Genomic DNA, 27,619 nt, shown 5'->3' with positions numbered 1-27,619 from the left:
ATGCTGCTTTGTACACTGTATAAATTCCTTGCATGGAAATAAATATATAAAATCAGGAATTTCCCAAAAGGAACGTAAGAATTAGAATTAAAAAAACAAACAAAACAAAAAATTGACACTTGGATATCCATCTAGATTCTTGTTACCTTGAATACAAAGGATGATGGCATTAGGATTCTGCATGTAGGCCTTGCTGATGCTGAAGATAGTTTCCTTTGTATCAGGAGCCATACCTGATGTCACAGTCTTTTATACAGAGATATACATTTAAAGGAAAGAAGAAAACAGAAAGATATAAAAAAGGAAAAAACAAACATTAAAACAGTTAATGTTCTCAGTAATAACATTACTTTAATTGCAGATCTTAAAGATTTTTTTTAAACACTGCATACTTACACTAATGACTCCAGGTAAATCAACCAATACCATTCTCTGCAAACCAGGACCTTTCACACTTAAGGATATAGTCTGTGAAGTAAAATAGAAATGAAATATTTATACATACACAGAGCTACTTTGTATGTTTATTGTGTGTTAAATACGTATTTACACACACTTTAAGCCAGCAAGTCTGCAATTTTAAATAGGAGGTCCAATTTTATATGCACATATTTGTAATATAAACTGATTTTAACAGTTCAAACACACTTTGTGTAGGACAAAGCATTAAGTATATACAGATTGGATTTGCTGTAGTCTGTTATTTGAAGAATACTTACAGAAGATATACATGTCAAACATTTAGTAGCAAATACCTGTACAAGCCTTACCTCAGTGCTAACAGTGCACCCTTCCTTCACACTATTTCTCATTCTGATTTCTATTTCATTTCTCAAAGCTGCAAGCTGTTTCAATAAAAAGCAAAATATTAGACATAATATCTCCCCCAACCACGACAGAATAAAAACGACAAACATAAAAAGAAACTTTACTTAGGGATTGTTCAAAATCTGTTTATAAACATGAAAAAGTATGTCTCATACGCATCTGAAAAACATGCATGTTGAATAACTAGTTTGGTAAATAGGACACTAAACTGCAGATTACCTGACGACCCTTGTATAGTCCCCAGAATGTCTCCTCCTAAATCGTTCTACCCATCTAAGTACTAGTCAAAAATCCTATTAAGAGATAATGTAACATCTAATATAATGCTTTGCCCCAGTCAACAAACTTCACACTAAAGAAACAGGGGCTAACATAAGATACAAAATTTTCAGAGAATTAATGAAAAATCACATTAACTTCCAGTCACCTCTTTTTATACTTACATCCTCTTCCTTAGTCAGGTCAAACTCCCGAGAGCTGTCTTTGAATAAAGCCACATGGTGGGGACCTTCGCTAAGGGTTACCTGAATGGTAAAAGCCTTACTTGAGAAAGCATGGTAAAACTAACACGGAGAAACATCCAAAGTACATAACATTTATATACTTCCCACTGCAGGCAGACATATGTATATAATGCTTACTCAACACAGAACTACTTATACAGTAAATACAGGAGTACTTACAGTAAGAACTACTACTACTCTGGTAGTATATAAAGATCCCATATTGGCCTGATGAAGTTTTCTCATTAACTAACAACTCACCTGCTTAGATAGAGGCCATTTTATAAATGAATGTTCACATATGCTTCAACTAATGGCTTAATTGGAGATAGTACAATACAGTAAATACTGACGAAGAGATTATGACATTTCTTACCTTAACAGGGGAACGTGTCATCATCTCCCCAGACCCTCGAGGGAATATACGGGCTTGAGCAATCATTTCTAACACACTGGTTTTTCCTGCACTTTGATCTCCAACAACTACCACCTTAAGAGAAAGTTTAAACAACCATTGGCTTTCGGCAGAACACTTTGAAAGCTTAGACAAAAGCTGACTAAATATATGTTAATCTATACCAGTGCTGGCTGTATTATGTTTGATAAGAAAAACTTTTGTTTAAATATAGTATTCTTGAAGAAATGCTACCTTTTATTCAAGCAAAAACTTTGAATTTTGCTTCAGACAGCACAATCCACACAGAAGCCTATGGACCTAATCTGCCAGGCCATCAGGAAAAAGTGCTTGGCAGCCAGTGCACCTCTGTTTGTGCACAGCCCTTTCACAGTCAGGTGAAAGGCTCAAAATCAGTCATTTGGTAGATGCTGTTTCTACCTTGAAACTGCCTTGACTTACTGTCACATCTCATCTTATCAGTTCATTATAGAAACTAACAATGCCAGAGGAGGCTGCACAAGCAGGAAGCATTCCCATCTCTCCACTACACCATCAGTCAGATGAGGCAATCTCCCCTTCTCCAACAGAAGCACTATGGTGGGGAATTAGCTGGGGCACCTTTACATTCTCAGCTGATACACATCCTAAAAACAACTTTTTTTTTTTTTTTAAACAAACAAAACAAAACAACACAACACAAAGCTGAGCACGTTGGGGTACACTGAATGAGACTTTAAAATAAAAGGTTGAGCACAGCAGCAATATCAGACACATTTTTATCCGTAACTCAAGGCAGACTTAACATATTGCATTGGTTACTCTCAAACTTCAACACTTAAAACGGACAATATGTATTTATGCAAAACCCCGGAGTTCCAAAAAAACAGTGTAACTCTAACCTTTAATTATATTCCAGAATAATCTAGTGTTCTATCCAGTAACTGTAAGATTGGTCTCTAAATTAAAGAAAAAAAGACAACTGATTTTTTATTGACTTACTCGAGGTAGGTGATCTTGAGTGTTATAGCTGGCATCATAATCAGACAGGATGTCAAGTACTTCAGAATACATATCAATCAAAGATTTCTACAAAAATAAAACAAGAGCTAAAGGAACACACTCAGATAACTAACAGAACAAATATTGGATTTTGTCTGTACATACTATAAATTAATCTGTAAAAGCGTGTTTATTCTCTCCTCAAAGAATAACAGACAGAACCCTAAACTATCTATACTGCAGCACAGATTTGGTTTATGAAATACAATACCATGTAAAGTTACCCTTTGCCTTCTGTGGATAAACATACTACAGCTACAGATGTATCTTGGATGAAAAAGGAAAATTAGGGCTCTTACATACAGTACAAGAGAGCAACAAGGTTCAGGCTTCACAAAAGCTTCCGAGTACAAAGCTGAACTGAATTTCTTCCATTAAACAACTAGATTTAAGTTTTCAGCTTGTTGAACAGTAAGCATTAAGAAAGGTATTGAACTATCAACTTTATTTGGTAAAAATAAAAATTTATTGTCTTCAGGTTTCCAGAGGAGAGATGAAGACCCGTATCGATCAAAAGCAAAAAGCATACCTTGTTAAATCTCTATGGATTTATATAGGACCATTAAAAGATGTTTCCTGACTCTGTTACTGAATTCCTACCAAATTCAATAATGCTCATTACAAAGCATGGAGGTACCAGATTATGTGTAAGAAAAATTGGGAGCATATTTACTAGCAAATATAGTGAAGCTACACAAAATATAAAAAATATCCCACAAATTGTATTTTCCATTCAGATAAGTTATTTAGAACTGATAATCTTTCTGCTCTTCAACTGAACCCGTTTCCAAAAGTCATATAGTTCAAAAAATCTGGTATATAAAAGCTTTCACATGTCAAAAAAAGCATAGAAATGTTATAACAAATGTTAAAAGTTCATATATGGATTAACAGATAAAACTCAGAATATCATCACAGAAAACACATTGTATTTCTATACTAATGGTCAACACGTAAGTACCTTTAATTTCCTCTGATGAATTCCTTTGTCATCTCTTTGCAGTACCAATTTTCTTAATTCTTTGTTCTCTTTCTCTAGTCGCTCCAGCATTCGTTGGTATTTGAGCTATAAAACAGTGGTACAAATGTAGTGTCATAATTACGGAAATAGTACAGTTTAGCAAAATTTTACCTATGAAAAACAAAAGTTAAAAACAAGTATCATTTGTAATGAAACAGCACTCCAGACAAATTCCACACTTCAGGAATCTATACCATTGAAACAAGGAAGGTATTCTAGGACATTATGATTATGCATTTCCCCTACTCCTACACTTCCTTCTTACATTCAGTCAGCCCCTGTCAAAGAAAGAACAGATTATATTAACCTGTAGTCTGGGCCAACATGGTTAACCCTGGATACTGAAGTGTGGTTTTTAATCTTCCAGTTCTTAATTTTTACCCAATACCTTAAATTTCAGACATATATTAATCTAGTAAATCTGAAGCTGCTGCACACAAATAATTACTTCAGACATCAGTAATTCAGAAAGTTACCTGAGTGCGTAGAAGTTCTTCCTGAAGTTGATCGATCTTCTCTTTGTCAGAAACCTACAAAGAAAAATAATCATGGCTACTAACACATTGTTTAGTTAATCCACTGCAAGTAACCAAATCACAAATCACAAACTTCATTTCACATAAGATTGATTTTACATGCATTTTAAAGCAACTAAGATTCTTCAATTTGCATTTAAAAATTTAACACTGATGGAAAAGTTACATCTGCAGCAGGAGAATCACATGAAAAGGTCTAAACTCCAGCGCATGCAAACTCAAAAACCCTTCAAGACTTCGTAGTAGGAAAGTGGGCTTAGGGGAAGAACAAAACTTTGTACGGTGTTCAGTTTTCTGGTCACTAGCCTAAATACAATTATGTGGTCAAACTCCCAGGATCTCTTATGCTTATGTCCTGAATTAGCACGTACTTGATAAGATACAGTCACTAAAACACCAGCTTGTTACAGAAAGGTGAGTGTTCACCATTTCTGAAACTTCCAGGGGATTTTTATTTCAGATTTGTTTTTCTGAATTATAATCCTAAACATTCATGTTCAACTTCTTAAAATACAGTTCTGATAGTCTTGAAAGGTCGTTTTAGATTTATTTAAATTACTTTAAAAACTGGAAAAATTAGGTTATTAGAATACAAAACATTTTGAAGTTCAAGTCATAAATGCAATACAGACATTTTTAGTCAGATACTTTTCAAATCGGTTCATCAAGAAGATGTAATAGTTGTTCAAATGAAGCCATTTTTAATAACACAGACAAAAGCATGAACTGTGCAATACATATCCATATTGTGTAAATCTTTACCAGCAACATGAAACTTAATGGCTGACTGATGTAATTTAGAAAAAATGATCATCAGAACATCCTTTCACACTGAAAGAATGAATTAGGTAAAACCTTAATATTTAAATAAAGCTTGTAACATTTACAACTTTACATCAGAAAGAGTGATTAACATGCAGAGGACATTTGTCATTTAGAGAACACAAATAAATTTAGTTACTATAATTTCTCTCTAGTTGTTACAGATTAAACAATAAATCTCAGTTATTCATATTGACATCATTAAGATATTAAACCTATAATACACAGGATCACATATGCACTTTACAGGAAGCAATCAAGATGATATTTCCATCAACATCCAATTGTTTTCTTATTCATAAGCAGCAAAGGGGAAGTATTTCAAATTAACTTTCTTTACTTTTCTGCTGGTTAGTTAAGTGATAGCAAGAGTGCATCAGAAAGGGAAGCTTAGCACACAATTTGATGCCTGCAGCTACGGCACAGTGTATGTAAATGTTTCTTTACATACACACACACCTCAAACACTTAAGAGACATTAAAGGGAAAATAATCACAGAAGGGCAAAGGGAATAGCGTAGGGTATCAGGAAAAAGCAAGAAAATAGGAAAGCCAAGGTGCACGATTTGGTGCAGATTTTCAAAGCAGCTAGCATCTTCCCACTCTCTGCTCTTAAACAAGCTCTTTCTGAAAGTATTTCAGGGGCCTTGATGCATCTTTGAAGAGCATACTTACAAGTGGATTATTTCTAACCACATGAACAATGTCTTTTATGTGCAGTATACTTATGTTAAACACAGTAAACCAAAATATTGCACTCAGCTACACTGTGCAAGATGTGAAGCAAAGAATTACCTAGCGCTTGATGATAATTCTGCGAAGGACAATTAAGTCATGTTAAAAATATACATCATTCTAGAACTATTTGTTATGTTTCAGCTTTTGGTTCAGGTGTCCTTTGAATGTTTAGCTGCAATTAGTATGTACAGGATTTTCAACATATAATTCTTAATCACAGAATTACAGAGTGGTTGAGATTGGAAGGGACTGCTGGAGATCACCTAGTCCAACCCCCCTGCCAAGGAGGGCCACCTGGAGAACACTGCACAGGATGGCATCCAGGATGGGATCCTTTTAGTATCTCCTGAGTAGCAAACTCCACAACCTCTCTGGGCAACCTCTTCCAGAGCTCCGTCACCCTCATAGTAAAGTGTTTTCTAATATTGCTAAGTATTTTTTAATTTGCCAATGAAAGTTAAAACTTCCATAACATTCTGAAGTAGTAACAGTAAGACGTGACTAATCTGGGATTTCTATTCACTTTAAAAACAATGATAAAAACTGTAGGGTAAAAATACCTCTATTTCTCTCTCTCTCTCTCTCTCTCTCTCTCTATATATATATATATATATATATATATTTACACACACAAAATTTTGTTTAATCCAGTTCAGCCAGGTTTGGACATCGAGATGCCTCTTTCTTTCCGCAGTGCCACCTGACTTATAACAGAAGACTTATAGCAGAAGAAAACTGTAGGGCCATTTTTAATCATAGGTTCCTGCACACAAAAATGCAGATACCTATTTACTAAGATTAACAGAAGCTCACATTTTATTCTTTTATTGTTGCTTACTTTGCACAGTGATTGCTTTCCAGCAACTATTGTCACATGTTGTATAAAATAAGTATGTGCCTCTGAAAATTTAGTGCCTCTGAAACTCTATTTATTCTCTAATTAGACTATAAATAATTCTAAACTGATCATCAACAGAACTGCAATGATTTCCAGTGTTATAAATGAAAATATCAATACCTAGACAAAACACAGAAAGCATGCACATCACAGCTATACAAGAATAATAAATTACACTGCTAAATATTTATCAAAAGACTGACAAAAAACAATAGGAAGCAATTACATTTTTGCTTTTAATACCCTCTCCTGATTATAAGTTGAATAATAGTAAGAATTATCTCATAACTGAAGTAGATTTAACATCGAATAGTTAAATTAAAATGGAAAATGTGCAAGTAAATCAAGCAACAGAACTTCAAAGTATGGAAATGAAACAGTAATTTTCTCTAGCAGGCAAGCAAGCAGAGCCAGTTAAGTTAAAAAAATAAACAAGGTTAGTTTATGCCCCATCAAAATGGCATGCAATGACATATTTCAATGACAGTAACAATTTCTTCTTCCAAAGATGAATTTGGATAAATGAATCTAATTTATAACCCCATGTCAATATATTAAAGAAAATGTTTTACCACATCTTTCAACTTCCTTCAAGCAAAAAGATTAGTGTGACAAAAAAAGAGACATTCCTTGTCATTAGGCATGTATACCAAACACCACACCTGAATGCTAAATTAAGATTTTTTTTTTTTTTTAATATGCAAGGGCAGTTAGATTTCCAACACTCAAAACCCACAAAGAAGTACCTGCCTTGGAGGACAGGATAACACTTACAGGGATAGCCCTTACAGCTATTTCACAGCTTGGGAATTGTAGAATTAGTTGCAAGAAAGTGCTAACAAGGTAGGATTTCCATCAGAAACAAATGTAATATCAAGCTCATTTTTTTCCCCAATTCCCTTTATTGTGCCAATACATTTTTATATTTCAAACACTGTATTGCTTTTACATCTTCATATACTTCATCATAAACTTCAAGCTACTATTCTACACTCCAGTGGTCCGAATAAACAGTACACAATCTGTCAGAGGCTGAAAGAGTTATCCTTACTAAAAAAAAGAGGAAGTGAACAAATAGAGAGCATTTAGACCACTGAAGACATCTCTCCTCTTCTACTAAATACTCATTTGGAAGGGAATAAATGTGAGGATGAAAAAAAATCCCTCCAACTTTTGTAGGACACCCTTTGAGATAAAACCTAATTTCATATAATTGCATTTCCATTGTATTGTTATACAGTGTCTAGATAAACAACTGACAATGGAACACGTCAGTTATGTTAAATCCAGAGATAATATTAGCTAAATGCATTTCAAAAATGAAATTTGAGGAAAGTTTTTTTTTTTTTTTTTTTTTTTTTTTTTAACTAAAGGAAGATTTAGTTTAGGGTGGCCAGTGGTTGCAAATCTAAAATAGAAAAATAATAATACTGGTAAAAAAGTAAAATACTTAAATTCAAAATGCTAGTATAGTTTCAGAGAACATAATTGATTTAACTGATCTCCTCTGTTAAAAGGCTGCAAGTCATGAAAACTTCAGCTATGCAACGGCTTAGAAGTTTAATTCCCATCTTCTGTGTTATTCTTTCTGTGGGAAGTATCTTCAAATATACAGAAGAGTAAGTACAGTTTTCAATTCCAAAGCTGTTCAAAGATATGAGGAATTAAATATTTTGGGGGGGACTGAAGCAGACAGTAAAGAAATGTGGTTAAGAATTGTAGGCTATAACAGAATAGGCTACTAAAATATCGCAAATTAGGAAGTATTTCCAATTCGCCTCAGCTCTATAACAGTGAATAGTTCATAAATGAAGTAAGTAAAGTCACTTGTGGATGTTCAACAACCACGGTATATCAATATAAACTAGGTTTTAAGAGAGACAATAGACAAGCAATATGTTTGATGAACACATGGAGTTTTTAACAAGAGTATTTAGAAACAATTTTGCACAGGCAATTAAAGAGCTGCTGTCACTTTCAGATTTGTAATGTTATAAGTAGGAAAAAAATGTTCCCAGAGACGTATTGCCTACATATAGCTATACTCTCAAAAGATATAGCTATAGTCAGCAAGTAACAGCAGAGTAAGTAAACTGGATGTTTATTCACATACTTTCCTTAAATGCACTTTTTAATATATCAACTTTAAGTAACAGTTTTATAACGGTAGAGAGCATTCAAAATTATACAAAATATTTGTTCTGCTTTTAACACTCTGCTTGAGTAGCAATTTGGTTAAACTGAAAGAGGACTATACACATGTACCGAAGTTGTCTATAATAATTATTTGGGCCCATGATTTAATTAGAAGTTAGATTTTTTTTTTTTTTTAAATCTCATATGCAGGAGGCTGAAGTATTCGATTAGTGAGAACACAGTACATATTGTCCCTTAAGCCATCACCTTTCGCTTCTGCTGGTACGAGCCCGTGTTATATTGGCCAGCGGCTCTGCGTGCTTCCTCTTCGTGCTGCTGGATTTGTTGTTGTAACAGAATGAGTTCACCAAGCAGGCTCTGCCATGAGTTTATAATAAAAAGGAAAGGAAAAAATTGGGGGTGTAAGGAGAACAAATTTAAACCAAAGGGCATGACAAAGACAGATGAGAAACAGGTATGAATGGGTCAGTTCAAACAAAATGGAAATATTATCAAGATCTCCTGCTAGCTAGCTGGGACAAGATACAACTAGCACAACCATGCACCTTGCAAATCCATGAAAAACAAAATAAAAACATTTAGCTAGATTTTAAAAATATTCAATTTTAAATAAACACCTACATCTGAATAAATAAATTAAAATTCAACCAACATTGCTATAAAATATTGACAAAGGTTTCAGGATTTCATCTCAACTAAATAATATCCGAATTTCTTAAGTATCAGCAATTTTTCACAACTTAACCATGCAGATATTTAAATAGGGTGTTTTGGATACTCTACACAAAGTGGTACAGAACAGTTAATCAGCTCAACTTTGTCAGTAACGTAAGAGCTCTTGTTTTGTTCTTGCTCTCCGCAATGCAGATACTTTACAGAAAGATGACTTCTCCTGCAATGTAGCCTTCAAAGTAAGAGAAGCAAAACAGTTTCTAAGGCATAAAGAATTCAATTCTGTAACAATCTGCAGTTTAGAATAATGCCATCATAATCCTCCCTGATCACTTAAAAATTCCTGCAATGCAATGCTGATTTTTTAACTATTCGGCATTTCTGTGAAGCTTAGATTTCTTCTCTTCTCCCTCCATGCCAAATATTCCTGCAACAGTAAGTTGTCTTTCAGAAAGTCTACATTGGTTCAAAGATACTATGCTACCTTCTGGAATCTTATGTACAATTTATTTCAGATAATGTAGATAAAAGAAAAAATAAATATTCAAATTAAGGTCTTTAAAAAATGTTACATCTTCTAAGAAAACATTCAGTAAAATGGTGTTTCAAAAATGTACTAAAGAAGTCAAAACAAATCCTGGAATAAAACTTTGATGTAAAAAGTTCAAGACATCTGCCATCAATTTATACATTAGGTGCACAAAATACACACACAGGCATGTACACATAAGGATAAACAACACAGGAGAGAATGGATAGAAGACGAGACAATCAAATGACCAAATGTAAACATTTGTTAAATAGCAATTTGTATAACATTTCTAGAATAGAAAAGTCTCCACATTTGTATTTTATTGAACCACTTTGAGATTTATTAAATCTCTTTACTGGAAGATGGGCAAACGCATTTGAACTGTGCCAAGAAATTGAATGAAACAATTGTTCAATTTCACTTCCATAGAGCATCAGAGATAGCCACACAGGTATACTTAGTATTAGAAGAACAACAATAATATTTACCATTTCACAAGCAAGGTAATTCTTGGCATGATTCCTTTCAAAATTATGCTATTGGTCAAGAAAATGCCAGAAAAAACACTGAACAAACCTGCCACGAAGGCCTTTTAGCATTTAAATGAGCACTGTAACAGAAGTTGTTTGAAGTCACCAAGTGTAACTATTTGACATGAAATTACTTTCCAGGAGGTCAGGTACATCTGACTCCAACTCCGTAGCAAAATATGAAAAACATTTTTCAAGTGAAGTCACCCCACTTAACAGAGTATTCAAGTAAAAAGGGCGAGATTCCTTCTCAGTAACACTTTCTTCTTTGTATTTATCAGTCAATAACATTGTTACCTTTGTTTCCTATTTCTTACCACATAAGTTACAAACAAAACCAAACCAAAACAAAGTCAACCAAACAATGACAACAAGAAAACAAGAAGCAGCTTGAACAGCACACAGCAACACACACAACACCTAGCCTAGTATGAATTGGGATATAAATAAACTTTTTACAACTCCCTGCCACTGTTCTCCCCTAGCCTTCAACTCTCTAAATCAGTCATTCTTATGTAAAACTAATTATTTTCTAAAATAAGAACTTCATCTCGAAAATCAATGCTGATCAATTAATGGGATTTAAACTAACAAACTGCTTACAAGCATTATCAATCATCTTATCAAAGAAAGTAGAACAACACTACTTGACAAACTTGGTGGCACAAACTCTGGAGAGTCACCATGAGAATCTGGGTGCACAATAAATAAAAACCCAAAACAAGTGCAGTTACAGTATCAGCAGATACTTTAAAAAAAAAATCAAAACACACTAGTTTACATTTTTTAAGTTTGCTGTACGTCAGTTGGATACGACTATCTTTTAATTTAAAAGTTCCTCACAACTGAAGTATGTGTGCCCCATTTTCAAGAGCGACCAGAACCCATGCCTTGTTAAATTGGGAATACAACTGGGCAATGAATACAGAAGAGAAAGTTACATAAACTTTGTCACAATTTAGAAAGAAAACAACAACAACAAAAAGAAAAAAAAGAGAGAAAGCTAAAAAAAAGATTAAAGCAATCCTACTCCAGGAGACAACCTGTCAGCTATACAAAGAGTACCAGAAAATGGCCCTGGAACTACATAAGCAGGAATTTGCAAGCATATGGGCATCACTTTTCCTGTCCACCATATATTTATTCTGGAAAGCTTTCTACACAAGGGAAAGGAAGTACTGCCTGATGTCTGCAACTTTGCCTGCAGTAATATCACTGCCCATACTTGGAAAGTACAAAGTCATTTCTTACTACTTTTCAAGAGCTACAGATACTAACTTAGTTTTGTTGTTGTTTTTCCTCCCCTACAAGCTGCATCAGCATGTAGTTTTGATTTGATGTACTTTTTTTTTTTTTGTTTTGTTTTTTGATAGGAAGGAGGTTTATATGAATCATAAAGATTCTGTAATTTCCTTATTTTTATGCTCACTTGGACATCAGCTAGCCAAGTTCCAGAGAAATAATCAGTGGACAATATGTCCTTATGGATATGCTAATCATCAGCAACAACATAAAAAGAAAATGTACGGAAGAAGCATTCCAGAAGTTAGGTCACAAAGAGGTCATAATCATACTACATCATAGAACTGGAATGAATTCACAGTACAACATTATTTTCATCTGAACTGCCACATGATGGGTGGAACTGATACCCAAGTCAAGTGACACTCCTATTAAAACCTCTTTCTCACGTAGAATTCCTGCGCTGCTGCTTCCACTTACTGAAGGTGACCCTCTGCTGGCTAGGCAAGGCACTTCAGTCATTGCCAAATCCTCCACAGTGAACCAAGGTTCTTAAGGCATGAGATCGTATCAAAGTGTCACAGGCAGAGAAAGGACTCTGTGGTTGGTTTTGAATAATACACATTGAATTATTCATTTACCTAGGTTCTAAGCCCCAAATCCAAAGTTGAGTCACATTTTGTTTATAGCCCAGATTACAAAGAAATTTTTAACTTTGGAGCTTGCTTGCCTTAATAGGAAACTGTTTAAGAGGTTTTTTTTGTTTGTTTGTTTGTTTTTTTTTGTTTGTTTGTTTGTTTTTTTTCTTTCTTTCTGTTTTGGTCTGTGTTTTGGGGGGAGGAGATAGGTAAGTACTGCAAAAGAATTTTTTAAGAAGGCAATACTGCCATTTCAGTGCAAGTCTGAACTATTCCCACAGTACAAAACACACAACACAGTAAAATGTTTTACTATACTTTACTATAGCTTTGTATAGCTATCTTCTTTCTCTGAAAGCAAATTTTCTTATTGAATCCACATGGAAACAGATTAAAATTCCATTTATTTAAATTACTGATCTAAGCACTCCAGTTATTTTAATTTTGTTTTCTTTCCAAAGAGTTGCACACATTAGCTGGAAAAGTAGTTTGTTCTAGACAATTTTCACTGCTCTTATGCTCTCTCTCATTCTACAGAAAGTTTTTATAGCTCTGAGGACAATGCCCAATTCTACAGAACAGAATTCCTACAAATGACAAATCCCTGGATATTTGCCATTAGGGAAAGATCAGTAATGAAAGACTGAAAACAGCTCATCAGCTGATTGTAAGACATACTTAATAACATAGCATTGTATGCATCTGTACAATAACAATTTTTAAACTAGTATTGGTTGGCAGTGAAAAGCATTGTATGAAAAAAGGCCATCTTACTCATTGTCTAGAAAATACTATTGCTTGCCAATAAACCAAGCTACTGTGGTATGTTAGCCATTTATATCTGTCTTTTTTGAAATATTATGACCAAAAATGATCACGCTAATTAACAAACAACATCTTCTAACTGGAATTTGTCATATATAATTGGAATTACAAAAATTATTATGGCAGACTAAATTTTAAAACTCAGACTGGTTTAATATGGGCTGATATTTTCTCTACTGCAACTACATTTTTCCTGGCAACATTAAAATGCAGTGGTCACTGCATATGAAAAAAATAGAATAATTAAGTATTAGTGATAATACTAGCACTCAGTAAAAATCTCAATTAATTTACTTACTGATGACAATAAATTAAGATGACCATTTCTTCACAAATCCATAGTTAAGGGATGTTTTTTGTTTTGTTTTAAACAGTGAAACCTGTGCTAAGCAATCATTGAAGAGAAAATAATTTTCCACGTATGGACAGTTTATTGACAAGGAGGAAACAAAACCTAAATTTATTTCTTATGCAGAAATCTGTCAATGTTGCAAAGGGGAAAAGGATGTGAGCTTTGTACAGGTTTCATTGCATTTCATATTGCCATGCAGAATGAATATAGGACGTATACATGCCTGCATATACAGAAATGTCTTTCATGTAAAACTCTATTTCCAGTTCAGTAAACAATTTTTTCAGTTGCAAAAATAAATATTTAACAATTTACAAATTCCCCGATACGTACCAGTTTCATTCCCTTTTTTTTTTTTAATTAAAAAAATATACAAAGGAAAAATGAAAAGCCTTTAGAGAATGAGCAACATTACCACCAAGGATTTAAACAGAAATAACATCTAGTATTCATTAAAGCAAAAGATTAAATTCTAACTTCTTTACTTCAATGAAAAAATGCTAACACTTTTAGTTATTTAAATACAGTAGCATTTTCTTTCCATGAAAATACTGTAATATTTTTCTTCCAGGAAATCTTAACAAAAATGTGATTATACACTTTTTAATTGAATTTAAAAAAAAAAAAGACTTCTTTTACAAATAGAAATTCTTTATTACAGCAGAGATCCTTCAGTAAGAATCACAACTGTGAACGTGGCAACAGAAATGAAGTTGCAAGCAGAAAAAAAATGAAAATAACTGTAGAAGCCTACAGCAACTTCAGTAATAAGCTATCAGTTCAAATACTACTGAGAGTGTGTCCTGAGAAATTCCAAATGCACACAAAATACCTCAAATGACCTTCTTTGAAAACAAGTTTCTGAAGAATGTAATACTTAAAGATTTTTATGACTGCCTACACTTTTCCTTACACCAAAATGTGTTTAGCACTGTACTGTTTATATATTAAAAGCACCAATGCATTCTCTTTGAAGATAAATTCTACTAAGCTGCTTCAAACAAATATCTACAACTAGCTGTTAAAGCACTTAAAAAAAACCAAACAAACTACCTGTTAAGAAATTTGTATTTGCTTGAGAGTAATTACCTTCTTGTACTGTTTGTCATTGTCATATCCCTGGTCTGTAGCTCTGAATGCTGTTTCTCCAGGAGAACCTAGGACACAATTAGAGAAATTCATTACAACATGCAAAACACTCTTCAAAAATTTAAAACTACACCTAATCAATGTAAAATAAACCTACATATTACTATTACCCTATGTATTATTAAATCAATAACCTTGCTATCAACCCAAAAATATTCACCACAAGTAACTGAAAACAAAACTCAGTTTAAAACTCATTTGAAAATTTTATTTCCAATCTAAATTGTGGCTCAAAGCAGTTATTATCAAGAGGGAACAGGCAGCATCAGCTAGACTATTTAATCTCTAAAAGCTTTTTTATTTAATTTACTTATTTCTGATACACAAGAGGATGATACAAATTCAACTGTATCATTGTAACTATATATATATATATATAAATACACATACACACATATTCTTTTCTACTCTAATGACATGTTTTCAAAATAAGCTTCCTAGAAAAAGCATCTGCTAAGGACTATGATAGAGAAGCATCAACTACTCATTCTCACAGGGGCAGATCTAAGAATTTTTTTAAATAGTTGAAAGGTATTTGTAACTCAAAATTAATTGAATAGTTGTGTTTACACTGATATTCACTCCTCTTAGTACAATAGTGTTTTAAGAGTTTGCTTTAAAGAGGCAGGTTAGGGGCAGTAAAAAGGGCTTTTACACACCTAACAACAGAAGTAGATCAGAAGCTCCTATGACTTCACTAACCAAATTGTAACCTGTGAAAAATCAGCAGAAGAGGGGAAATAAAAATTATAAATACAAAACAAAACGCAAAATAAAGATGAGGGATCTTTGTCTCATTTGGAGGACCACAAAACCATAAATGGCAGCTATGCCCAGGTGAATATGCTAACAAATTCCATTATAGTAGGTGATACCTCACAGTACCCGTCAATAACACGCCACAATTTTAAACAGGCAAGATATATAGGAGATTGTCATCTACTTGTCAGTCTGTTGATCTTGATCCCTGTTGAGTTTGTAGTGAGATGAATTAACTATTTCCACCATTAACAGTATTTTAAGAAAATGAAAACACACTTCTTAGGTACACTGATATGCAAATATTCTCAAAAACACGTAAAGCGGTGACTATGATACCCCAGAGATAAAATCTTTCATAACTATGCATTTATGTTTTTTGGTAATTATTAAGATATACATCAGAAAGAATCTTTCATTCTGTTACAAGAAAGACTGGGTGAAGTTTTGAGTTGTGCTAAAGAGCATGTCAGATAACGATGATGAAATCAATTATTTTTATGTTTAAAGTCCATTGGTTTAAAATGTCCTATTTAAATCTAAAATTTGAAAACCTCTAAGTGTACTAGTACCTGGACACGGCGGATTGACAAACCATGCCCCTCTTTTGTGAAGGACTTAGAACTCCCACATACCCCATTGAAATGTAACCTCCACCTATAATCTGAATCTCCTAGCAAGTCTTTCTGCCTGGACACAGCTCCAGAAGATATCACACAACCTGAAGATGACCTGGGTTACAAATCTCTTATCTCACATGCCCGCAACGTTAAGCACCATCATTCTCTTAATTATCCAACTCTGTCCTCCTGTAACAGCTATAGCATAGTACTGTTACTACTGTCCACTGCCACTCACAGCTTCTGCAAGTTCCAGCAGGACACTTCCAGACTTACTGAAACAATTAACTTTTGATCTGTTTGTTTAGAGGTGCAAAAGAATTCTGTTTTTCTATTCACAGTCGCATTTTGGTTCCCAGCACTTGCTAACAGAATTCTTGCCTTTAAAAATCCATTAAACTTACCTGTGTCCATACCACTTTGAGATGAGATACTCAATGAAAGGCATGCATTTTGAGGATCCACTTTCTTTTAGCATCAAAGGACATAGCTGTAACCTCATCTTGTAATATCTTATGTTCTCAAAATTAAAACTAAGCTGAAAAATTATTCTCACCAGGAGAAAAAAATCCTTTCAGTGAAGCGAAGCTCTCTCCAATCTTGTCAAAGTCAGGCAGAAGTTTGGCAAGGTCATCGGCATCAGGAAGGGCTTTGATAATTTTTTCTAGGAAAACAGTACAAAAGCTAGTGAGCAGTTTTTCTCTCCTACTATTGCTGTGAATAGGAACAGCTTAGGCTATAAAACCTTGTAACTGTTCTGAGGCATACCTTTCTCTTTTAAACTTTTAAAAAATTATTTATTTAATTAAACGTTGCTTTCCACATGCACCTCCCCCCATCAGTGTTGGGAAAGAATATCAGATCTGAAAAACCAACTGCTTTTTTAGACTTTGAACTTTCTGATAACTTGGCTGCCTTATGTACTTTAAATTCTGTACAACTTAATTTTTGCAGTTCACCACATTTCATGCATTGCCTCACATACTTCAGAAACAATGTTTTTTTAAATTATAGGACAGCATATCTATGCTATATGTGTTAAGAAAAACTTATTTTTCAATTTCATAAATAACCCAATTCTGCAGTTGTTTCAAAAAACCACCAACATTATTAATTTGAGAGTATTATAAAAACATAGTGTTCACTAGCAATCACAGAAAATAAAAAATTTGTCTCACTTCTTCAACGCAATGCTCAAACATATAGTGGAAACGTTCACAAATGTTTTTTAAAAGACCGCTACCTAACTATTCTCATATATAAGAGGTAACTGATTGTTTTTTAGACTTCTGAGAATATGCAAGAAATCTAATGTAACTAGAAGGTTCAGGAAAATAAAATCTATATTTTTCTTTACTCTGCATCTTCAAGATACTTTTGCAGATATTTCTATAAACTCCTGTGTTTTCAATTAATTGTTTAATTATACCTACTTTCTACTTGTCTAATTATATTTTTATTTGTTACTCATTCATATAGAGAGAACCTTGTGCGTAATAGTGCCAAAACTTGTCCCCTTGCTCATGCTGGATGTGTGCTTTGAATAACAGCAGTACATGACAAAAGAAAGGACCGAGAATGTTCTCAAATGAAAAGCTAAGTTATGGAACTTCAATGCTAAATAATGCTTAATTTCTTCAGACAAACAGAATGATACAACTAGTTTGGTATGACATACCCCAAACTCTTTAACAATACAAGCTCACCCGAATTACAGCCATAACACTACTATTACATTGGAGCCAGGCACTAAGAACCACACCCTTGTGTTTAAGTTGTGTATGTGCTAGTATAACATTTTAGCTTTTGTGATACCGAAGTCAATATGTTCGTCAAGCTCCCAGATGAAGTCAGGTACAATCCACTTATAATCATCAAGATCAGGCATCATGTCCTTCCACTGATCATATGTCTAATACAAAAAGGAAAAAAAATACAATAGAAATAGAAGAAATGCACATTTGAGCATATTTGAAGCATATGAGCTATCTACTGAACAGCGGTACCTACATATAAAGCATACTAACCCACCATCTTTTAGATATGTATAGTATTATTCAGGTCTTTTAAAATCTATACTAGTTCTCTCAACAATCTGCTTTCCAATTTCACTCGTCTTTCTTTTCATTAGTTAACAGAACAATGAGATTCTGTATTTTTGTGGATTACCAACAATTAGTGTTCTGAAACCTGTAACAACAAAAATAAACATGCATTGAATATCCTCCAAAGAAAAATACCTTTTTAGCTGTGTAACCACCACCTACAGCAGATCCTAATATAATGTAGCGAATTCTGAGAAGCCTTGATGCTAGTCTAGCTAGCCAAAAGTTCCTGTAGGACTGGTATCCATACTTTACATTTAAGAGTTTTGTTTTGCGAAAGGGAAGACGATTAAGAGAAGAGAACTGCTGAATGGATATCCTTAAGGGAGGTCTTTGAAATTTTGAACTTGAGTAGTAGGGATGATGTATACTTCGGGAAACAAGATGCAAATTTTGTAGTGGCGATTTTCTTTTTATTCCATAGTTGCTCTTGGCTAGACTCCGGCAGATGACACTAAAAGAAAGAAAGAAAAACTCCCAGTAACATATATTCAACATACCATTAACTCAGTAACCTCTTTAGAAGCAATTCACATTACATTGTAGCTGGTTACAGATAAATTAGAGCATCATTCTAAATGTCCAGCAATCATTGTTATGCTACCAGGAAAAAAAAAAAAAAGCTGTAAATGGTATTAAAGGGTATAGTGTTTCCAGCCATTGCAGAAAGAACACCTTTAATCCCAGTTATGAACTCTGCTGTTAGGTGAGTTTAATTTCAACACTGGATTAAGACAAATCATGTCAATAGTAAAACACAGTTTGGCAACAAGTACTTAAGAGTCCACAGATGACTATGATCAACTTGAATCATAAAGGAAAACTTGACAGTTTGGCTTATTTTGTTACTGAAAACTAACTTTTAAAGAAATTAACTTTTTTCAGACTTCAAAAATCAACAAGCAGACAAAAACACCCTTTGCAAAATACACGTTACTTTTCTGGCAAAGCCGATTCTCCTGTGGAGTTGAAGAATGTACTCAAAGAAATCTTTCAGTTTCTTTAATTTTCTGTGGTTCTAGGTTTATAGCATTATTGTTTTGTCTTGGGTCATGCACAGACAAGATTACTTCCAGACATGCTTGCACCATGTCTGTTGAAGACTTCAGTAAAATAATTCAGATTTAAACACTGGGAAATTTCAGTGTGAACAATTTGATTCTGAAAACAGAACTCAGCAATTAATACGATAAAACACAGAACCTTATCAACCCTGCCAGTATTAAACTTCACACACAGGTTGGAATAAAGCTCCTTGTACACCTTCACTTATGCTATCTGCATGCTTTAGCATTTTGAGGTAGCTTTGCTAGCTTACGGAAAATATAACAGAACAGTTAACATTAAAACATTTACTGGATGCAAAATATGAGTGAAATTACAGTTCTTGAAATTAATGCTTGCTCCCTGAAGTTTTTTTCAGGGTTTGTTATATTCTCCAGTGTATTTACTTATGAAGAGGACAAATGAAAAAGTAGAAAGTGCTTCAAACCATTAAGAAGGCAAATTATTCATCCCATAATCCTTGATCATTTAATATTAAGGGATTTTAAAGAGAATACATAAGTGAATCCTAGGAAATTGGAAAAAAAGCTCCAAAATAAATAGTACTTTCCCTGAGTCTTTCTGTGTACCACAGATGTCATTCTTTCATAGGCATATTCTTTACCTCCAAACAAACGGAAGACTTCATTATAAAAGCACTTTTACATAGAGATTGAGCATTTGGAAGAAAAATTAAAAATCAGTGATGTCTACTTCTCTTTTTTTAAAAAAAAAAAAGCAGACAGCATATGTTTAAAATTTTTCTTTAGTGTAGTGGCAACCTTAAAAAAAAAAAAGGAACTCCACCAACTGTTGCAGAAGTCCTCTTTCTTAAAAGGCAATACAATTCTGAAATTTACCCTCTTGCTGCTATAGTTCTGAAGACCATGCTCTTTCAGCAACAAACTCATTATCTAGCAAAAGCATAATAAGCAGGAACAGAACAACCCCTCAAGCAACATCAGGTATCTCCTCTTTGATATGGAATTACAAAAGCATCAGAAATAAGCCACAGATAGTGCCAATACAAAAAGTGGACACACAGAAATAAAAAAGTGAAAATGCCTCGACACTAGAAATATTTTAATTCCTGCTTTGGAAGACAGTTTTAATCAGGGTGTGGTAAGCCTCGATGAAGCAAGCTAACTGTGCAGTTCTTCCTTTCGTTGTGTTGTCACTACCACTGCGCAGATATTTAAATTTGTCAGTTCTTACTATTGCAGCCACTTCTGGTTATCGGCCTTCACCCTGATTAGAGGTACTCTAATGGCACATAACTTTCTTCTCTGCGATTGTTCTTTTAAAATACACTGTCTTGTATTGCATCCATTCTATACTGATCAAACTGAATGAAAAATTGTGTTCCATCAGAAATTATTATGGAAAGAACTTGATCAACAACAACTGCCTTTTGAGTGCAATCTCATGTAAAGACCTATCTGCTTTCCTTCTACATATAAAATTTTACATTAGAAACAAAGAAACAACTCCACTGTTATTCCAGTTATTTACTCTTTCCTCTTCCTGCTCTAAAAGCTATCAATGAAAGCTGACAAAAAAATCAGCTGAAGATCTTCACCAAAAGTGCAATGATACTGAAATGAAAGCCAAATTGACAGCACTAAACTATGTGTTCCATGATTGCCAGATGTAAAACCTCTGGAAAACTGCGTTTAACAAGAAACAACCCCAAAATTAGCCTTCCAGACACAAGCAGCTCTGCCATCAGAACCTGTCTGATTACAGGCCTGCACCCTGACTACCCTCACATCGCACAGATTATAGATACCTTGTTAAAAAAGAAAAAAGAAAAAAAAAAAAGTGGCCTGTTACTAGGATATATACTAGGATATATATTAGGATGCTGAAGCATACCTAATATCTTATGCATATTGTTACAGTTTAACAGTTCAAAAAAATCCCCCCTCAGCTGGGACAAACTTTTCATGAAGACATGCTATAAATACTTTTGTTAACTATAACCATGAAACAATCTTCCAAAGAATCATAAAGGTCGGAAGAGCCCTCCAAGATCACCTGCTCCAACCACCCCCCTACCACCACCATCACCCTCTAAGCCCTGTCCCTAAGCACCACGTCCCACCTTGCCTTGAACACCCCCAGGGACGGCGATGCCACCACATTGCTGGGCAGCCCGTCCCGGTGCCTGACTACTTTCTGAGCAGAAACGTCTCGTAATTTCCAACCTGAGCCTTCTTCTTGTGCAACTTGAGGCCATTCCCTCTGGTCCTATCTGTGCTATCTGTGAGCAGAGGCCGACCCCCAGCCCCTGGAGCACACCCCAGCAGCAGGCAGGCGCTGCCCTCCCTCCCTCAGCACTGACACCCCGAAGGAAGGGGCACCCTAAGAGGGACCAGGCCTCCCCCCTCCGGCTCGTGGAGCCCCGTTCCCGGCCTCAGCCCCTCCCCAGGCCTCGGGGCACGATCGTGGGGCCGCGGCTCCGCCGTGGCCGAAGGGAGGAGGAGGAGAAGAAGGAGGAGGAGGAGGCGGCGGCGGCCGCCCTGCCCCGTGGCGCTCACCAAGCCGCCGCCGCCCGTGTCCGCCACATGCTGAGGGCCGGGGGGTGCCGAGGAGGAGGAGGAGGAGGCCGAAGAGGAGGAGGCCGAGGCCGGGCGCCCCCGGGGCCGCCGCGGCCAAGGGCAGGTGGAGCCGCCGCCGGCCTGCCAGGGCCGCCGCCGCTTCCGGCCCCGCGGCCCCGCTGCGGAGAGCACGGCCAGAAACGGAGCCGCCTGAACGAAGGTTCCGGGGGAGGAGGAGGAGAAAAAGGAGGAGGAGGAGGAGGAAGAAGAAGAAGCAGCAGCAGGGATTTGGGGTTCTGCCCCTCTGTCTGCCCACGGGCTCCCGCCATCAGGCTGGGTCTGAGGGGTGCGTGCCCAGGCTGCCCGTGGGGACCTCCGGGCTTGCACCCAGCGCCTGGTTTGAGCCCTTCTTGCAGCAAGTCAGCTTGGACAGGAGGAAAATTATTGTCAAGTTGTGCCAGGGGAGGTTCAGGGTGGAAATTCAGAGACGTTTCTGCTCAGAAAGAGCAGTCAGGCACTGGGACGGGTTGCCCAGGGAGGTGGTGGTGTCACCGTCCCTGGGGGTGCTCAAGGAAAGGCTGGATGTGGTGCTTGGGGATATGGCTCAGTGGAGATGGTGCTGTGCGGTTGGAGCAGGTGATCTCGGAGGTCTTTTCCAACCCCAACGATTCCATGATTCTTCCTATTTGCAGCTAGGACATACATGTTTGAAAACTCCACGTGACTTCTCAAAGTCTTCTTTTCCCCAGCGTAACCAGCCCCCCCTTCCCCGCAGACCACGTTTCCTCACTCCTCTCCCTTCTCTGTGCTGTCTCAGCACCGTGCTGCACCCTTGTTGCTGCAGGACTGTGCAGAAAGACAAATTTGGGGTGTCTTTTAAGTCGGGATGCTGTTTATACAGTGGGATTTTTTCAGAGCAAATTAAATTGCACAAGATTGGCAAAGGATGACATGAAACATGGATGCATTTTCAGGACTGAGGTTAAAGGTGCAAGAACGAGGTGAGGCACACGTATCTCTTGCTTGCTTGCTTTTAGGTTTATTGTTTTATTTTTAACTTTTAAGGCGTAGTCTTTGTTTTAAATCTTATCTTTACTTTTGCATTTTAACTTGACCAATCAATTTTGTGACTTTCATCTGTGTTTTTAGGCAAATTTCAATTTAAAAAGAGGAATGATGATAACCATCTGTAGGAGATAATACAAGGAACTTCGTATTTCTAACCTAATCTGTAATGCTTCGTTTTAACAGTAGAGGGCATCACTTAACTAAAGGTTAAATGCACTTTAAAAAGCACTTTAGGGTGCTTTAGAGGCATTTTCTACATCAGAAAATGAATCTCCTTAAGTAAAATGCACAAATTCCACAATCTTCATGGGTTCTAGATTAACAGATTTTACTGGAATGTTATGACAGGCTTCCAACTTACGGAAATTATGAATGTTTTACACCTTTAATCTGTTTTCCCTTTGTTTTCAGTTTTGAACAACCAAGTCTCCCAAGAAAAGGTGTTCTGTAGGAGCAGAAATTGTCATCAGGAGCTGGACTCTGCCTGTAAACAGTGAATAGATTGGATGAGTCCTGATTCTTCCCAGGAGCTCCGGGTTTGGTGGGATACCCTGCATGCAACTCACCTCTCTTCTCCTTGAAAGGGCAGCTCAGTGACCCCTGCTGCTCCCTAGCCTTCTACAAACACTACAAGTAGTAAGATTGACATTTGCAGATGCAGCAAAAGCTGACCAGGCAGAAAAAGTGTGTGTGGCACTCCTGTTTTCTGCTGCTGTCACCTCCCAAAATAATGAGTCATTTCCCAAAATCATCAACCTGCTTTGGGAAAGGTACCTTGGTGGTTGTTTCCTGTCCTTTGTAACTTTTAGGTAGCACTGATCCCAATAAACAGGTATATCAGAAATGGACTGTATTGCATTCTTTCTTTTTAATTTGTAAATGAAGATTTTGATTCTCATGTAATAACTGTAGTTCCTGTTGCTGAGTCTCAAAAGAACAAAGTGAAATTGGCAGCTTCTCTTGTGTTAATTGGTCTAGTTCCCCCCTTTTCTCTTCTCTCTTCCCTGCATTTCTCCCATTTCAGTTTCTCTGGCCATTGCATGAAACAGGCACTGGCCTTCAATGGTACTTTTGAGGTGTTTGGAACCAGTACAAGCCCGTGCCCCATGGAAATAAAGTACCGGTGAAGAGGAACTAACTTGGCACCTCTTGATCTGTTTCAGTCACCCTAGAAATAATATTTTAGTTTCCTTAACATATTTTCTGGAAGAACAGGTTTGGCTCTCCTTGCCTCATTCCTACAATATTTGATGGGTACTTCTTGAAAAGTAGCAACGGACAAGGAAGTAGTACTGGGAATGAATGACAAAACTAATAAACAATTCAGCCCATACTAGTGAAAAATGAGGTGATTTTCTGATTGCTGTTTTTTTTTTCTGCCAACTTCCTTTTGGTCCTGATTTGGAGGTCAGAGTTATTTGTATCCATCTCACTGACATCAGTTTCCCTGAAGCTCCAGTTTCCTTGAAGAGTGAGTAAATAACTTTAATTACCTCCCCCAAAGCTCTTTAGTGAAGTCAGAAGACATTCTGTGACAATATTCTTAATAATGAACAAAAACATTACAGACCCTACATGGCTTGATTCTGACACAGTGAATGCATAAATCCACCTGTACAAACCGAGGCTGCTGTTTGCAATGCTAGAGCTTGAATTTTTCTCCAAGGAATATGAGGGGATCACAGCTGGATGCTTAGTTCAGGCTGGTTGCTAAGAGTATAACAACAGCAATGCCTGTTTTCCTTCTCATTTGGACACACTTCTTAGTTCCCAGTGACTCCATAATCTCTCGAGGAGAAATACTCCCCTCTTGCCCTCCCCTGAAAGTTGGATGCCAGCAGCACTTGCTGAACTATCAGAGTTATGACTAGGAGTCATACTGTGGCAAAAACGTGTTAGATGTAGTTTTTTCTTTCTCCCAGTGCCTTTGAGTGAGTTTTGTTTGAAGATGTCCCCTCAATCTAAAAAAACCCAGCAGCAGAATGAGGGGAGGAGGGATGAATGTTACCTGCTAACCCCACAGAGAGGGAGGAGCTCCATTCTTCAAACATCAGCAAAGTTATAAGAAAGGTGTGTACTTAGAGCACTTCCTCAGTGTGGAAGTTCAAGCTACACAACGCTGAAAACCTGTCCTGAGGGTGCTGTAGAAAGTCTCCAGAGGGTCATTTCATGGGGGAGAATCCTGCCAAGAGCCATTATGCACAGCTTAACCAGGGAGAGGAGAATGAGATGGTGAGTCGTATCTTTGTCTAGGTCTTTCTTAACTTGAAGCAGCAGATGGCACATGTTCAGCATTAAAATGCTACAGTCAGTAATTTAGTTATGGATGGTGGAGGTGTTTCCATAGCAGAAACATGCAGTTAGAAAGGGATATTTTTTTATTTTTTTTATTTTTTTTTAGCAGAAAGAAAAATAAGTTGTATGAGTCCACTGGATTTAATTGGTTTTCATCTCCAACAGGGGGTGGTTTGACAGAGTCTAGAAGAAGACGGCAGAATATTGATGTGGCATGGTAAAACTAGCTGGAGCTGGCCTTGTTGTAGCTTGAGGGATGGCCTAGAGTGGTGTTCTTAACAATTTGACAGCTGAATCTATAGAGTCAGCTGCAGTTGGATGAGGACTGGGACCCTTGGCTTTCTCAGGAACATAAAACCACATGTGTTATGTTTGCATAAATTATTAGCATAAGCAGCCTGCTGAATTGGCAACACTATTCTATTCTGAGAACTTGCATAAAGCTGCTTTTCTAAATACTACCATATTTCTTTCCAAAGTTTTTCAGGGAGGACTATGTTTACATGCATTCCGTAACATGTGGAAATAAGTCTCATATTTCCACAAAGTATCTGATCTACTGCATGTTGCAGCTTTAAAATAGTAAGCCCAGTGCACAACTGTAGTAAACTCAGTGCTTCTGAGCTGCTTTATTATTGCTGCTTGTTACAAATCAGCTATTTGTCACATATGCATATGCCCATCAAACAGATTCTGCTGGAGATGTTAGACCCATGATGCAGCTGTACAGCAACAGTTGTCCTGCATGTCTAGAAAATGCATTGCTTCTCAAAATTCCTGTGCTGCAGAGCCACAATGTCTGTAGCTCTGCTATGAGAATATGTAGGATGTCTGGGTGTACAGCAGCCTCAGCAAACCTAGTGAAACATGGTCACATCCAAGCTGACATGACAGTTCACGTCCAGAAATCCTGGACAAATCTTAAAAATGTAGTCACTGAGAATTCTGTTTTAGTGACAAAGAGAGCATGTCAAGGAAAAGCATGTTTTTATAAAAATAGAGATTTTCAGTCAGCTCTCTGCCATCCAAAGAAGGGGAGATGTCATATTTTGCATAATGCTGACCTGGGTAATCTGTGATGTGCTGGAGAATGTGGTACAGAGTCATCCAGCAGCATGAAGGGAGCACTGCAGGAAGTGCAAGGCACTGGCTCTGAGGGTGGGGACTAATTAGCTCAGTGCAATACAGAACCCAACTGGCTCTGCAGCTGAGTTACTAAACCTGCTCACAGCACCCCACTCCTGGCTCTAGCCCTGGTGCTGATGCTCCCCAGCTTCTTTTGCTGGTTTTGTGCCTGTGCTCCACCCTGCCTCTGTCCTTCTAGGACTGTAAACGCCCTGTCATTCTCTTCCCACTACCAGCATTGTCACTAGCAATGCCAGAATCGAGCCTGAGCTAATTATGTTTTAAGTGGACCTGTCTGGTTCTCGGTAGAGCCACACCATTGTACACTGCGTGTCCAGTTCCAGCTGTGCACTACTGGGACACCCAGGTTATGCTTGCGTGGAGCCATCTATACCACATTACATTTCCAGTATTGTTCTTGTTTCTCACCAGAGTCACAATCAGTACATGTGCCATGAGTCCAGTGCTCTGGGATCTGCACCATGACTCTGATGTGTTCCACCTGCAGCTGATACATGTGCACAGTGTGAAATCAGTCTGCACTTGTGAATTCAAGGCATCTGGCAGTTGCTCTCAGTGCCTGCAGTGAGCAAGAACAGTGCTCATTTACCTGGGATTCCCAAATGTCCCAAATGAAAATCACAGAAAAAAGATTGAAAAAGCAGTTGACTCATAAGTGCAGTTAAAACCATAGCCAAATTTTGTTAGATCTGGCGGGTATGTTTCTGGCTTTGGTACATGTGTGTAAGAGAAAGAAAAAAGATTTGTGTGTGAGAGAGGAAGAGGTCTATGACAGTGCCTGAGGGCTTGCAAGGGGACAAGGAAGAAACAAACGAAACACAAAGAACAGCTATTGTGTGTGTGTATTTGCGTGAAAGAAAAAGTGAGTGATACGTGCTTATGGTAAGTTCTGAAGAAAGCGGAAAAAAAGACTGTTTGAGCAGAGGTAAGGAAAAGAGTATGGGGTAAAGGAGAATTATGTGCAGATGTTTATTTTTTAAAATTGTGTACTTTAAATTATTGGAAGCCACAGCAAGTGACACTGGCACATAATGTCTCAGTGACCCTGCAACATTCTTTTAAAATTCTAAGCCATGCAGAATATTTTTCCACATTACTTTTAGGTCATTTTAATCCACCTGAACCAAATTATTAACAAGCAGT

At 36.7% G+C, this 27,619-nt stretch overlaps 2 protein-coding genes and 1 long non-coding RNA gene across 7 annotated transcripts in view; 2 read left to right on the top strand and 1 right to left on the bottom strand.

Annotated features, from left to right (window-relative positions):
- Positions 1-22,102, bottom strand: part of OPA1 (OPA1 mitochondrial dynamin like GTPase) — a 52,376-nt gene extending 30,274 nt beyond the window's left edge. The window contains exons 1-15 of one of the 4 annotated variants that reach the window (XM_038183603.2): positions 21,968-22,102; positions 18,519-18,837; positions 18,094-18,190; positions 16,835-16,942; positions 15,559-15,612; positions 14,840-14,907; positions 9,206-9,316; positions 4,285-4,338; positions 3,749-3,853; positions 2,728-2,814; positions 1,708-1,821; positions 1,272-1,352; positions 771-845; positions 397-468; positions 147-246 (exon numbers count right to left, since the gene is read on the bottom strand). In XM_038183603.2, coding sequence (XP_038039531.2) covers positions 147-246; positions 397-468; positions 771-845; positions 1,272-1,352; positions 1,708-1,821; positions 2,728-2,814; positions 3,749-3,853; positions 4,285-4,338; positions 9,206-9,316; positions 14,840-14,907; positions 15,559-15,612; positions 16,835-16,942; positions 18,094-18,190; positions 18,519-18,837; positions 21,968-21,996 — 1,474 coding nt within the window. In that variant the 5' untranslated portion in view covers positions 21,997-22,102. The remainder of the gene's footprint in view (positions 1-146; positions 247-396; positions 469-770; positions 846-1,271; positions 1,353-1,707; positions 1,822-2,727; positions 2,815-3,748; positions 3,854-4,284; positions 4,339-9,205; positions 9,317-14,839; positions 14,908-15,558; positions 15,613-16,834; positions 16,943-18,093; positions 18,191-18,518; positions 18,838-21,967) is intronic. The other 3 variants (XM_038183604.2, XM_027463876.3, XM_027463877.3) reach the window with 3 other exon arrangements.
- Positions 22,103-22,187: 85 nt separating this feature from the next.
- LOC119717709 (uncharacterized) lies at positions 22,188-23,883 on the top strand. The gene is made up of 2 exons (XR_005267822.2): positions 22,188-22,968; positions 23,447-23,883. It is a non-coding gene; the product is annotated as an uncharacterized lncRNA (long non-coding RNA).
- A 1,234-nt stretch (positions 23,884-25,117) lies between these two features.
- LOC101794117 (probable cation-transporting ATPase 13A4) overlaps positions 25,118-27,619 on the top strand; it is a 42,124-nt gene continuing 39,622 nt past the window's right edge. For both annotated transcript variants that reach the window (XM_072042208.1, XM_005014317.6), the window contains exon 1: positions 25,118-25,267. In XM_072042208.1, coding sequence (XP_071898309.1) covers positions 25,205-25,267 — 63 coding nt within the window. In that variant the 5' untranslated portion in view covers positions 25,118-25,204. The remainder of the gene's footprint in view (positions 25,268-27,619) is intronic.

This window comes from Anas platyrhynchos, chromosome 9 (genome assembly GCF_047663525.1).
Source record: "Anas platyrhynchos isolate ZD024472 breed Pekin duck chromosome 9, IASCAAS_PekinDuck_T2T, whole genome shotgun sequence".
Taxonomy (NCBI): Eukaryota; Metazoa; Chordata; class Aves; order Anseriformes; family Anatidae; genus Anas; species Anas platyrhynchos.
This window is presented reverse-complemented; position numbering and strand designations above follow the sequence as displayed.